At 33.8% G+C, this 14,189-nt stretch overlaps 1 protein-coding gene across 4 annotated transcripts in view; it reads left to right on the top strand.

The window, feature by feature from the left end:
• The window catches only part of ATR (ATR checkpoint kinase), a 102,609-nt gene that overhangs the window by 32,185 nt on the left and 56,235 nt on the right, over positions 1-14,189 (top strand). For all 4 annotated transcript variants that reach the window (XM_027091645.1, XM_027091643.1, XM_027091644.1 and 1 more), the window contains 5 exons: positions 1,350-1,493; positions 3,565-3,658; positions 4,646-4,771; positions 12,054-12,260; positions 13,339-13,452. In XM_027091645.1, coding sequence (XP_026947446.1) covers positions 1,350-1,493; positions 3,565-3,658; positions 4,646-4,771; positions 12,054-12,260; positions 13,339-13,452 — 685 coding nt within the window. The remainder of the gene's footprint in view (positions 1-1,349; positions 1,494-3,564; positions 3,659-4,645; positions 4,772-12,053; positions 12,261-13,338; positions 13,453-14,189) is intronic.

Here is a 14,189-nt window from a genome sequence, read left to right as displayed (position 1 = left end):
ATCTCTTTGAGGGAATTTGGGTTCAAACCAGAAATAAGAAATAGTAAAGATAGAAAGGCTATTTGTTTTGAAAAGGGAATGTGTTTCCTTCTTTAAAAACATTTTTCTGTGAAGTATTTTAATATATTGGGAAATAGAATAATATAATGAACCCCTATATACCCGTTTCCCAGCCTCAGTAGTTATCAATATTGTTAATCTTATTTAATCTTTCCACCTCTACCTTTTTTATTGTTACTTGGAATGTTTTAAAGAAAACCCAGTATCATATCATTGTACTTCTAAATATACCTCAGATGTATCTAGAGGATAAGGACATTTTAAAAAATATATAACCATCATAAATTATTATACTTAGCAGAACTAATAGGAATTCCTTAATATTATCTAAAATTCAGCTTTCCCCAATTGTCTCAAAGATGTTTTTTCCCAAAGATGTTGGTTTGCCTGAATTAGAATCCACATAAGATGCACATGTCACACATTTGGTTGTTTGACCCCCTAAGTAACTCTTACAAACAGGTTCGTCCCTTAAGTCTCCTCTCCACATTTCTTTTAGGCCACTGAGATTTTGGCGTGTAGGATTTAGCTGATTGCTAATTTAATTTAATTTCAGTAATACTGCTAACAATAAAACTACTGAATGCAGTTTAAGCTTCTGAAAGTTTCTTTTTGTTCTTGACTATATTTTATTGGAGATGTACAGTCAGAATAATATATTTTACTATATTCAAAATCCTGTGATAAACCATAATGGAAAAGAATATTAGAAAGAATTTTAAAAAGTAATATGTTTTAAAGTCATGTGAAAGAATTCTTTCCTATATAGCTGTGCCATGTACTTGGTATTATTAGGTTCCGTTTAAGTTTGCTTAAAATTTTTAGAGGTTGCTTTTTCCTTCTATTTTATTTAATTTAAAAATCATATAAAACATTTACTTTGTCCCAAATTCAAATTTGTGTAACAAGTTACACTCAGAGAATCTAGCCTTCATTCCTGAATTGCTAAAAATAGATGTGTCTATTTTTATTAATTTTTGTATAATCCCCCCCTTTCTAAAAGTATAAGCAAATGCACACTTACTCACAGATACTTTTTTTTTTCATGTTAACCCTGCACCAAAAGGTAGCATATTATAAGCATTGTTTTTCACCTTGCTTTTTTTGACTTAGTGTATTACAGAGATCATTCTGTTTGAGTATACAGTACTGATCTTTATTCCATTTTTACAGCTGCCTTGTAATCTTTTTGCTTGTATGTATCATTGTTTGTTCATCTAATAATTAACTGATGGAGCTTTGCAAAGAATAAAAATGATGTGACTTTTAACTTTTGTTTTTTCACATAGGGCTTGGGACTGCTTTGTTCGTTGCCTGGATCACGCTTATCTAGGCTCCCTTCTCAGTCATGTAATAGTAGCTTTGTTACCTCTCATACACATCCAGCCTAAAGAAACTGCAGCTATATTTCACTACCTCATAATTGAAAACAGGTATTGTAAATGAAATTAATAAAGATAACAGCTTTCTATTACTGCATTTTTATGTCTAAATGAAATTAATAAAGATAACAGCTTTCTATTACTGCATTTTTGTGTCTCAGGGTATTAAGGTTACTGTTGGTAGTGTGGAACTGTTCACATTCTTTTTAATTTAGAGTCCATTAATAAACAGAAGTAATTGACATGCTTTAAGTCAGTACATACCAAACTGATGCTCTTTCAGTTGTGACATGGCTTTTATTATTATTATATTTTAAGCTTAGTAGTTAGTACGTCAATAACTGAAAATTATTTTTCGTCAATTTTGAAAGGGGTGAGACTAATATTACCTTTCTTCTCACAGTTAAAAGGCAGACAATTGAATGCATGAGAAAGATTAGGAGAGCTAATAACTTCTTTTCTACAGCTTACCTTAGTTGAAACCCTTATTACTTCATTGCATTAACCAGCCTCCCTTCCTTTAAGCTTTTATTATGTTTCTTCATATTGTTCATATTTTAAAACATCTCTTTATCTGTATCATTTCAGCGTGCAGAGACACTCTGTGTTTCTCCATTTCCTAGCTGATAAATTCCAAATTGTTTATTTTGATATTCAAGGTTTTCTAAAATCTGGCCACATCTTATTTCTTAAAATCATTTCCCAAGATTTTTCAAAGCAGATATTAGGCTGTAGCCAATCCAGACTGCTAATGCAAGAATATACATTACTCCTTCCCATTTTTATTTTTCACTCAGGCTGCTTTTTAGCCTGGAATGTCTTTCTATACGCTGAAAGTTTTTTGTCCATTTTTACACATACTGTTGTATGTCATAGTTACTTCTGAAAAATTAGGATTTAAGTACTATTTATTTACGTACTTATCCTTATTCTGTTGCAGTTCCATTAATCATTTTCTGTAACTGTTCAATCAGGGAGAAAATACAGAAGAAAAGGTTAATGGAGTTTTTTTCCAATTAAAATACTCTTATTTTTGGTATTTTGTACATAATGGAACAATATAATCACTGATCTAGATCACTTTTTAAATACCTTTTGGATTATTAAGCAAATAGCATATCTTTGCTGTTTATTTTAGAGGAATTATTTCTCTGCCTTTTCATATAATAAAAAAATTCTCTTTCGCTCTGCCAGATAGAAGACCTTAAGCTCTCTGAGTGAAGGAGTTACCGCAGCTTTCTTTATTTTTACATCCCCAGTTTCTAGCAAATAGTAGCACACAGTAGTTACTTAATACCTATTTGTTGCATGAGTTAATGAAGACTAGAATTTAGAAACACTTTTATTTGGACCCAGAAATATTAGGGCTTTATATTTGAAGCAAGTTAAAAATTGCAGCCTCAGTAAGAATTACTTACATATTTTTCTCTAGTATATCTTTGTGAGAATTTGTGTTTTGGGGTTGGGTTTGTATTGCCGCATTATAAACCACTCCAAAACCTAGTGTCTTAAAACAACAAGCATTTTTATTTACTCATGATTTTGCAGTCTGGGCTGGGTTCAGCTGGTCAGTTCCTTGGCTGTTCTTACCAATGGTCATTGCAGTCAGCCAGCAGGTAGACTTGGCTGGGCTTCTCCCTCTTTCATTTAGTCTCAGAGCTTCTCTCTGTCTCCATGTAACCTGTCTCTGATGGTAGGCAGACTTCTTACATGGTGACTCAGGACTCTCGTGAGGACAAACCCAGAAGCTTCCAGACCTTTTTAACACTTAGGCCCCAAATAGGCCCAACATCTCTTCTGCCACATTCTGTTTTTTAAAGCAAGTCACACACCTAGCCCAAATTGAAGGTGAAGTGACTACACATAGGAGTATATACCAAGACATAGAGATTATTCAGGGCCACCAGTGTAGCAGACTGCCACAGGGTGATTTTGTTAGATTTGATTATTTGTCACTATTACCTGAGAATCCTAGACATGGTTAGGAAAAATAATTTGTATGTCAACAGTCAACTAGCACTTTCAAGTGTCAATTAAGTTGGCCTTAGTTTCAACCTCTGCTTTGTGTTTTTTTTTATTTCATATTTGGCAAGTAATTCTTTTTCTTCCAACTAACTATTAGGGATGCTGTGCAAGATTTTCTTCATGAAATATATTTTTTACCTGATCATCCAGAATTAAAAAAGATAAAAGCAGTTCTACAGGAATACAGAAAGGTATTTAATTTTTTATGTATGGTTTAGGAGATCATTGATACAAAATTATTCCTGAGTTCCAGAGCACTGAGTAGAGATTCTTTAGAATCATATCTAAGGATATTATAGTCATATTCTGATGACTAATTTCTGATGACTAGATAATCCTATCTTGAGTCCATGATTTTTAGAAGGAAGTTTTCATCTACATCAAAGATGTAATAGGATTAGATAGAACAGAGAGCAAAGGATACAGTTCTTATGCCTTTACTACCCAGATCACTATGTTCTTCCTTACAGTCCCTAAAAGAAGTGACTGTAGCTGCATACTCTGAGTAAAGAAAAAAAGCTGTGGGAGGATTCCAATTTTTTTGTGCTACAAACCATGTTATGGAAGTGTCAGATCTGATTCTGAGCTTTACAAGGGGAATCATATGTAGTTCCAACATCCTGAAGTTCAGTGAACTCTCTGAAATTATAAAAATATTAGTGATGATTCCATAGAATTTTAGGGCAGGAAGTGGGATACCTGACCTTGGGTCAGAGTAGCAGATGTATTTACTACAGATCGCAAGATTGATTCTGAAGACTTTATATGCTTTTTTACTGGGTAAATCATCAGTCATAAGAAAGTAAGTAGTCAAAATAAGGGGTGAATTATCTGCTTAATCTGTAGACCTCGTTCAAGGCTATTGTGTAGCCCTTTGTAAATTAAGGGAAACTTGCCTTTCTTACCAAGAAGGATTTATTTTGGATAAGTAAAGTCTTTAGTTGAAATAAAATTTTTCTCCAGATCTAAAGATTTTAGAATGAAATCCCTTTCCCTGAGAATTACTAAAAGTTCATGTGCTATACAAAGGAAGAGATAGAAATTATTTTTTAAAACTGCTTTCAATTGGGGTACAGTTTAACTACTTTAATGGTAACTATGTAGGAAATACAGGCCTTCTGAAATGGTTCCTGAAGTGGTTAATTGATAAGGTGTATCTCTCTGTGCTCTTTATATAGGAGACCTCTGAGAGTACTGATCTTCAGACAACTCTTCAGCTATCAATGAAAGCAATTCAACATGAAAATGTAGATGTTCGTATTCATGCTCTTACAAGCTTGAAGGAAACCTTGTATAAAAATCAGGTATACCAAGATATAATTAAAGAGCTATAGAAAAGAAAGGTTGGAAGTTTAAAGAAAAGATGACCGATTGGTGTATTTGCTTGAGATTCAGTAGGTTCAATGAAAGAAGTGATTTTTATTTTACCAAGATTATCAGATATGACTTAGAATCAGTAATTCATGAGTTACCCTTTGAGGCTGAAGAGCTTTGCATATTTTTTTGTTGTTTTGGAAGTGTCATGATTTGGCAGTTATATTTTAGGTTTACTGCATCTTCCTGAGGAAGGATTGTTTGTGTTTGTACAGCAGCAGTTTCTGTGAGTTTTCTCATATAACTTCCTGTAGCTATCTTTCATATACAATTTCAGTAATTATGCCATTTTACATTTTGATGGAATTAAATGTTTTAATGAAGCTGAATTTTTAAATTTCCTTTTTTATGGGACCATGAACTTTATTCTTTTCCTTGTCAGCATAATGTAGATTATCCCTAACCTTGGTAAGAGTGAGAACTGGTATTTAAAATACCAGATCACTATAGACTATAAATCATAAAGTGGAAAAATTTTAAATGAGGTATTCATTTTTGCATATCAAGAACCCATATGATGGGTCTTCCCTGGTGGGCCAGTAGTTAAGACTTCGCCTTCCAATGCATGGGGTGCGGGTTCAATCCCTGGTTGGGGAGCTAAAATCCCACATGCCTTGCAGCCAAAAAACCAAAACATAAAACAGAAGCAATATTGTAACAAATTCAATAAAGACTTTAAAAATGGTCTACATCAAAAAAATCTTAGGGCTTCCCTGGTGGCGCAGTGGTTGAGAGTCTGCCTGCTGATGCAGGGGACACGGGTTCGTGCCCCGGTCCCGGAGGATCCCACATGCCACGGAGGCCGCTGAGCCTGCGCTCCACAATGGGAGAGGCCACAACAGTGAGAGGCCCGCGTACTGCAAAAAAAAAAAAAAATCTTAAAAAAAAGAAAAAGAACCCATATGATAAGATATGAGAGCCTAAGACCCTCAGGAGTTAGTGAATTGCAAAACTGTGTTATATTTGTTTTCATGATAGAAGGAAGCATTTACTTAGGACAAAAGATATACTTGATGGTAACCAAGTACATGCTTCAGAGTCAGTGCACTTGTGTAACCAGTGTGGGAAACAGCCAACATGGAGATGATCCTACCACATGTGAGGAGCCTTGAATCTCCTTCACTGTAGGTTTAACACCCTCCTAACTGTAGATCTAGATTATCAGTAGATAATACAGTCAGTATACTGGCCCAAAACACCTAGGAAAAAAGAGAGAAGGAAATGGTTTCTTTTCCAACTATGGCAAGAAGGTAACATCAAAGTTGAAAGCAGTTCAGTTAAGTTCTTGAATAGTGCTATCCAAAAGAATTTTCTGTGAGGATGGAAATGTTCTGCACCTACACTATATAAGCACTGCAGCCACTAGCCACATGTGGCTCTCTGGAGCACTTGAAATGTATGATTGAAGAACTGAATATTTTATTTAATTTTGCTTAATTTAAATTTAAACAGCTGCATGTGGATAGTGGCTATCTTATTGGACTATCTTAGTGCAGCTCTAGAAGAACCTACAGCAATAACCAGAGTAGGAAAATGATGTAAGATAACAGGGTTAGAGATCAAGAGAGTCTTTGTAGCGATGCTGTGAGAGTCCATGAAAGAACAAACACAAAAGATATTCTTTTAAAAGTTCAAATCTTAGCCACAGAGAAAGGAAAAGATACTTTAGGAGTGCGTTGAAAGACAGTGTTTATCTAAAAGTAGATCTAAAGTTGTATAACTGTATAAACAAATAATTTGGTATAATGTAGTAATAAAGCACACTTAAAGATGGTGTGACAGTTAATAAGGTGATGGCTAATGTAGCCTTGGATGCGTAACTACTTTGATGGACTGACCTTGCAAAAGTGCTGTACTCTAGGGTAGTCACCAGAGGATCATTGACATTAAAGAAATGACAGCTTCTACTCCTTACTTTTAAGGAGGAATATACATTTTTGAAGGAATAGAGGACAGCTAAGCTCAGTGGATAGCAGAAAAATTTAACTTCTGTGTCAAAAAAAATCAGGCTATAGATCAAACTAAGCAACCGTATAACCACTTTATGAAAATTGATGCTGTTCAGGTTGAAGTGAATCCCTATGGTTAAATCCCAGAAGGACAAGTTGTTTGTGTTGAGACCAAAATAAACTTGGATGACAATGCAGAATAAATAATAAAAAGATATATTTACTAATAATTACAAATCTGAGAATGAGCCCATTGAAAATAAAGCTGCTAGGGACTTCCAAGTTATCCTAGGATAATGGTGGATGTTTAAATGTGAATCTCTGTATACCCTGCAAAACGTCATAAATAGCAAAAAGGAGAGCAAATAAAACCACACATAAGTCACACCTTCAACATAACTGTGAGACTGAGAATACTATGAACTTCAAATTACATGTAATCAGCAGAGCTATCTCTGGAGCTCATGCCACAAGCTTGTGTTGAGAACAGTTAGATTCTGAGGAGACCCTATGAAAAAAAAGTGGACTGAAGGAACTATGGATGATGATAAAGCAAAGACAAAATCACCAACCGAGACGATCCCACTCTAGGTACAACGATACTGAAAGTTGGTCTAAGATGTGGTACATCAGAGAATTGGTTATGGGGAAGGTACTTGAAAGTGTGTAGATTCTAAGGTTGCAGTCTTTGGAAGCTATTATCTCTGGGGAGAAGTAAAAGAATAGGTAGGGGAAGGCACTTTTTGGAGAGAGTAGTAAACAGAAGGAAGAAAGTAAGAGAGAGAATTTTAAGGGTCCTGCAGAAATAAAAAGAAATCCACAAAATCAAAGGTATACCTCCCCATACTACTCTCCTGCCAGTAAAAGCTACTTATGAAAAAAACTACACTGAGCTATGCTGACAGAAAAGAGTACTTACAAAATCAGAATCTTGTAAGCTACTACAAAATCCTTACTGTTAACTGCATACAGCTATTATGAAGGGCCCACAATATAAATAGAAAAAAAAATATATGTTCTATACATATACAAAGTTACTGTAAGACAAAAACAGAAAATGAAATCTTTGGTTGATGACAGCTTCTCCCCCAAAACCAATCATAAAGCATAAGTAAACTAGACTTAGCACTATAACCTGAATTAAATATTTCAAGCAAGCATTTGCAGATATAAAAGAAGAATTAAGGGAATTTCCTGGCAGTCCAGTGGTTAGGACTCCACACTTTCACTGCTGAGGGCCCAGGTTGAACCCCTGGTCTGGGAGCTAAGACCCTGCAAGCTGTGTGGCGTGGCCAAAAAAAAAAAAAAGAAGTGAGAAATTTAAACAGAGAAATGGATAAAAAAACAAGATATGAAACAAGAGGTGACTGAACTGAAGAAATTGAAGAAATGAAGGTTAAATTATAAGGACTGTGGGGGGAGAATATATATGACTAAAACTTTAGTAAGGAGCATTGATGAAAGGCAGAAGAATTATCAAGAGAACAAAAATGAGATTAGAGAAAGGAGTACAAAGGATCAAAGAAGTAGGTGAAATAGAAGCTCGGCAAAGATTTCACATACAAATAGAGTTTCTCAAAAAGAAAAATAAAACAATAGAACATAATTAGTATTTAAAACTATAACCCAAGAAAATTTTCTGGAAATAAAAGACTTTCATTTCATAAAATGAAAGGATCCATTGTGTACCTGTGAACATTGACCCCAGAATAGTCAACCCTGAGACATATCTTAGACTTTAATAATAAGAAATCTTCAGGACCTACAGGTAAAATATTTTTAAAAAATCACTTAAAAGGGCAAGAAAAGTATCAGAATTCTCAACAGCAATATACAGAGTGAGCCTAGAGGATAGCAGCATTTTCAAAAACGTAAGGGACACAAAAATAAGCCAAGCTGTCCTTAGAATATCACAGATAAGAAACACAGTTTTAACATACAAGAATTGAAGAAATGGACTTTCTTGGCGCAGTGGTTGAGAGTCCGCCTGCCGATGCAGGGGACACGGGTTCGTGCCCTGGTCCGGGAAGATCCCACATGCCGCGGAGCGGCTGCGCGCGTGAGCCGTGGCCGCTGAGCCTACGCTTCTGGAGCCTGTTCTCCGCAACGAAAAGAAGAATTGAAGAAATATGAGTTTCACAAGCAAGCCCTTCCTAAGAGGTATGCTACAGAATGGCTTCACTCAATCAAGAGATGACTGGGGAGACTTTGGCAAAAGAACTTATGGTTACTAGTTATATATTTAAAACAACGGTGGGGACAAATTTGGGAGAATTCTATGTAAATGCTATATATTTTAATAAAATAGAAATTATGCAAGTTTTTAAATGGGAGAAGAAGAGACTAAGATATAAATTAAATGAGCTTAGTCACTATTGCGTAGGCAACAACTAGGAATCAAAATATACTATTTAAAACTGGTAAACAGTTAAAGAAGCTTAAATAAAGAGACCAGAGACATTACAAAAGATATTTCTGTAAAGGGTACCTCTAGAACAAAAGTATAAATTTTCTTCTATACCAAAAGAAATTAATTTTTAGGAGCTAATTATAATTTTAAAAAACTTACAGAATTGAGGCCCGGCATATCAGTCATATTAATAAATGTGAAAGACCTTAAAAGGAAAAATATTACAAATTGACTTACAAAGCAGGAAACAACTCTGTGCTGTTTGTAATACACACGTATAAAATAAATTATTTAGAAAGGCTAAAAATAAAGGAGTGAGCAGATTTTTAAGTTGAAGTAAGAAAGCAGGAATTCTGATTCTGCCCCTAGACAAAGGAGAATAGAAACCAAAAAGTATGAAATGTGACAAAAAAGGGTACTTTATAATACTAAAAGCTGTAATTCACAAAAATACCATAGAAGATATGGAACTTACAAAGACGATACATTATGAATATATATACTCCTGAGCAAGCAAACCCATAGAGACAGAAGATAGATTAGTGGTTGCCTGGGGCTGGGAGGTTGGGAGGAAATGGTGAGTGAACTAATAATAGAATTAATGAAAAAAATCATACTGTTATTTTCATAAATGCTGAAACGGCCTTTGACAAACTGTACCATCCATTTCAGATAAAAACACTAAAGAAAATAGGGATCGATGGATAGTACTAATATATTATAAATGTATAGATATGCATATGTGTGTTTATGTATACTGCACACACACATGCACATGCACACTTGATGGGAAAATAAGATGCATTCCCAGTGAAAGCAAGTTTGCTCATTATCTCCACTACAATTTAACATTCAGTTGGAAATATTGGCCAATGAATTTAGATAAGAGAAAACAATCAGAGGCATAAGAATTGGAAAAGACATGAAACTATCTCTATTTGCAGATGGCATGCTAATATACTTGGAAAACTCTAGAAAATATCAATAAACTAGCTCAGACAACAAACAAATTCAGTAAGATAGGAGAATATAAAAATCGTAATCTTCATATAGCAACAATAACCAGTTGGAAGACTTGTTGGAAAACCCAATTTACAGTAGTAACAGAAAAAGATAATATACTTAGGAGTAAGTGTAACAAGAAATGTATAAACCAATAAGAGGAAAACTGAAACACTCCTGAAAGACACAAAAATGTAATTGATTTAAACAAACGGAAACACCCCTTATTTATTGGGTAGGTTGACTCAATATTACAAAAATTTTAATTCTCCCTAGGATAGTTTATAAATTTAATGCCATCCCGAAGAAATGCCAAGTTGTTTGTTTTTTTAACTAGAGAAGTTCATACTAATGTTAAGATGGAAAAACAAACATGTAAAAAATAGCTAGGAAAAATCTGAAAAAAAAAGAAACTGTGGGAGTTCAGTAGCCCTCCCAGACATTAATATACTCTACAGCCTCTATAATTATAGCAGTGTGATACTGGTACATGAGTAAACAGACAGACCAGTGGGCAAAAAATAGAAAGTCTAGAAATAGACCCAAGTGTATATGGACATTTAGGACATGATAAAAACATGGATTTGTTCTTTTTTTCTTTTCTTTTCTTTCTTTCTTTCTTTCTTTATTGAACACACACTCATTTTATAAATTCTTTTGGAATTGAATATTTTTTGCTGAAAAATGAAACCCAGTTTATCTAACCTAGAAGTGAAGTAAAAACATTTTTAAGCACTTAGGAGAGAGGTATATTTTAAAATTACCTTTCATTTAGTGTTCATGTATTTATTGTCTTGAGTATGAACTGCATTTATCTTTGCCAACTAAAATGTTCTTTTCCTTATTGTTTTCTAGTTTTAGCAAGGTAATGTATGTCTATAATTATATTAGTTTTGCTGTTTATTGGTTACTAATTCATCTATTTTAAGTCTTTATGCCTGAATAAACCTGTAATGTTATTTAAATGAGTTAATGTTGAAGTTTCTGGATGACATAAAATGTCTTTTTATTTTTCTTTTGAAACGTATTACTCTAATTTGAATCACAGTTTTAACATGGAGTTTGAGATGCTCATATATGCTTTACTTTTGCTAGAAGGAAAATTATGTAAACAAAGTAGTTCTAAAGTGGTCACACAGCTACAATATCTAAATCTAACTGGCTTGAGAATAGTCATTTCTTATGCCTAACAGTTTTTCTTACAGCATCCTCAGTAGATAGATGAAAAAAGATGACTTGAACCAACATATTTTTTCATAAAGCCTACCTCTTTCTTCCTACGTCTTTGTTTTTAAATCATCCCCACAGGACTCTTTTCCCATATCTTTTTCTGCTGTACTAGCTTTTTATACACTCCTCAGTTTTCTTATTTTAATTAATAGCTCTTCCTTATTGACTTATTTACTAAAATATCTATTATCTCTGAAAAGATACTCTTGAGCTCTTTTTCATCTTCTTCATTTCTTCTTTACCTTGTACACATATTTGTTATTGTACATATTGTATGATATTTTATCTGTTTGTTTGCATGTTTATCTTCCCTTTAGATTATAAACTCATTGGGATAAGACTATGTCTTATTTCTGTATACTGATGTAATAATACTTAGTAACTGTTTATTTAATGGATTAATGATTAAAACTTTTAAGTACACTTAATGGTTCTAATCCCACAGAACATATTGTGGACTATATTATGTGAACTCAGCAAAAACTAGGTGAAAAGACTAAAGATATAGTAATTTAATTTTGTCAATATTTGTCAGATATTCCTTAATATTTTTAAGCTTTCTGGTTAGGACAATATACTAGTTTGTAGAAGTTATATATAAACTTTCTACTTTTATTTTAGGAAAAACTGATCAGATATGCAACAGATAGTGAAACAGTGGAACCTGTTATTTCACAGTTGGTGACAGTGCTTTTGAAAGGTTGCCAAGATGCAAACTCTCAAGCTCGGTTGCTCTGTGGGGAATGCTTAGGGGAATTGGGAGCAATAGATCCAGGTCGGCTAGATTTCTCAACCACTGAAACCCAAGGAAAAGATTTTACATTTGTGGTAAGTTCTGGTAATTTGGAATGACCAGAAGAGTTCACTGTCCTAATGGGGTTTCTATATTGCATTTACAAGAAACTGTTCAGGTTATCCTTAGTGGCAGCTTGATCTAAACTAGACAATTTAGGTAATTTCTGAGTTTATTCCTTAATACTATTGCAGAGACCTTTAGCCAAAAACTATAAAGTTGGAGTCCAGTCTAGTGTGCTATGTTCTTTTAAATAAGCTTTCTAGGGACTTCCCTGGTGGCACAGTGGTTAAGCATCTGCCTGCCAATGCAGGGGGCACAGGTTCGATCCCTGGTCCGGGAAGATCCCACATGCTGTGGAGCAACTAAGCCCGTGTGCCACAACTGCTGAGGCTGCGTGCCACAACTGAAGCCCCCGTGCCTAGAGCCCATGATCCGCAACAAGAGAAGCCACTGCAATGAGAAGCCCACGCACCACAGCGAAGACCCAACGCAGCCAAAAATAAATAAAAAACAAAAAATAAATAAGCTTTCTAACCTAATCATGACAGATACTTAAAATCTAATTATTTAAATTTTACTATTTAAACACAATTGCTAAGTGTCTCCATGGGAAACTGATTCCCAGGGTGTTTTAATAGTGTGTATATAAAAATGTTTCCATAGTCGAATGAGTGTGGGAAATCTTGTAAAACAAAATTAAACAGAACTTTTAATATATTGGGGAATGTTATGAATCTCCTAGAGAAGAGTGTGTGAAAATTATTTTTTGGAGCTTCTCAGCTGACCAAGGTTCTACAGAATGCAAGTTAGGAAATTCTATATGTACAATTTTCTTTCTAAGAGTTAAAAAACAAAAAATGCAAATTGCTGGATTTATGTAAAAGTTGAATGAGTCTAACACTTTATAAATGGTCTGAAAAGCCTTAGATTTGGCTTCTTAGCTACAGATTATATTTTAGTCTTGGTACCAAACTTTGTTTAAACCTTACTGAGCTTTCCTTTTCTAAGTTAAATTGACTTAGGTGACTAAGTTAAATTCACCATGGAATGAGGTACAGTTTAAGAAAATTTATACAAATTAGCCTGTAATTTTTTCTTGTTCTTATTGAGACTGGAGTAGAAGATGCAAACTTTGCCTATGGATTATTGATGGAACTAACAAGAGCTTACCTCGCATATGCAGATAACAGCCGAGCTCAAGATTCAGCTGCTTATGCCATTCAGGTAAGAGTGTATATAGACATTACTGGCTTTATGTTATTAAATTCTAGTAAGAAAGTTGTAAATTCTATGCTTTAGAAACTCTTTTTTTTTTTTTGACTGTCATTTTTATTATCAAAGTAATACAAGTTCTTAACAAAAATTTCAAAGAGTACAGAAATGTACCCTCCTAACAGATTATTATATGTACTTTGAAGTTTTTTCTATGTATATACAAATATATATGTTTTCTCCACCAAACAAGCAGATCATAGTACTTTATTTTCTTCTGTGCTTAATAGTCTTATCTTGTGTAATTTTCCGTGTCAGTACATATATCTCTAATTCATTCTTTTCAATGACTTAATATTCAGTATGAACATGCCGTAATTTGTTTAAGAAATTTATTTAACACATTTAGGTTGTGTTCAATGTTTTGTTTTTACAAAAAAATGATTTTTGAAAACATGCATAATTTCGAAGTACTTGAGTGAATATATATCAATAATATAAATATCCAGAAATTAAAATGTCTCAGAGCAGATACAGAGTTTACGTTTGATAGATTTCATCAAAAAAGTTTCACCAGTTTATATTCCCTTGACAAACCTGCCCTTAATTAAAATTTTAAGTCTTTGCCAGTGACAAATAAAAAATGATATTGTTTCATTTTAATTTACATTTAATTACGAGAGAGGTGTAACATCTTTTATATATTTATTGCTTTTTTGTGAATTTTCTCTACATGATCTTTTCCCATT

Source organism: Aethalodelphis obliquidens, unplaced genomic scaffold (assembly GCF_003676395.1).
Source record: "Aethalodelphis obliquidens isolate GAN/ISIS:26980383/991018 unplaced genomic scaffold, ASM367639v1 scaffold72, whole genome shotgun sequence".
Classification (NCBI taxonomy): domain Eukaryota; kingdom Metazoa; phylum Chordata; class Mammalia; order Artiodactyla; family Delphinidae; genus Aethalodelphis; species Aethalodelphis obliquidens.
Note: the sequence above shows the minus strand (reverse complement) of the source record. Positions and strands in the feature narration are given on the sequence as shown.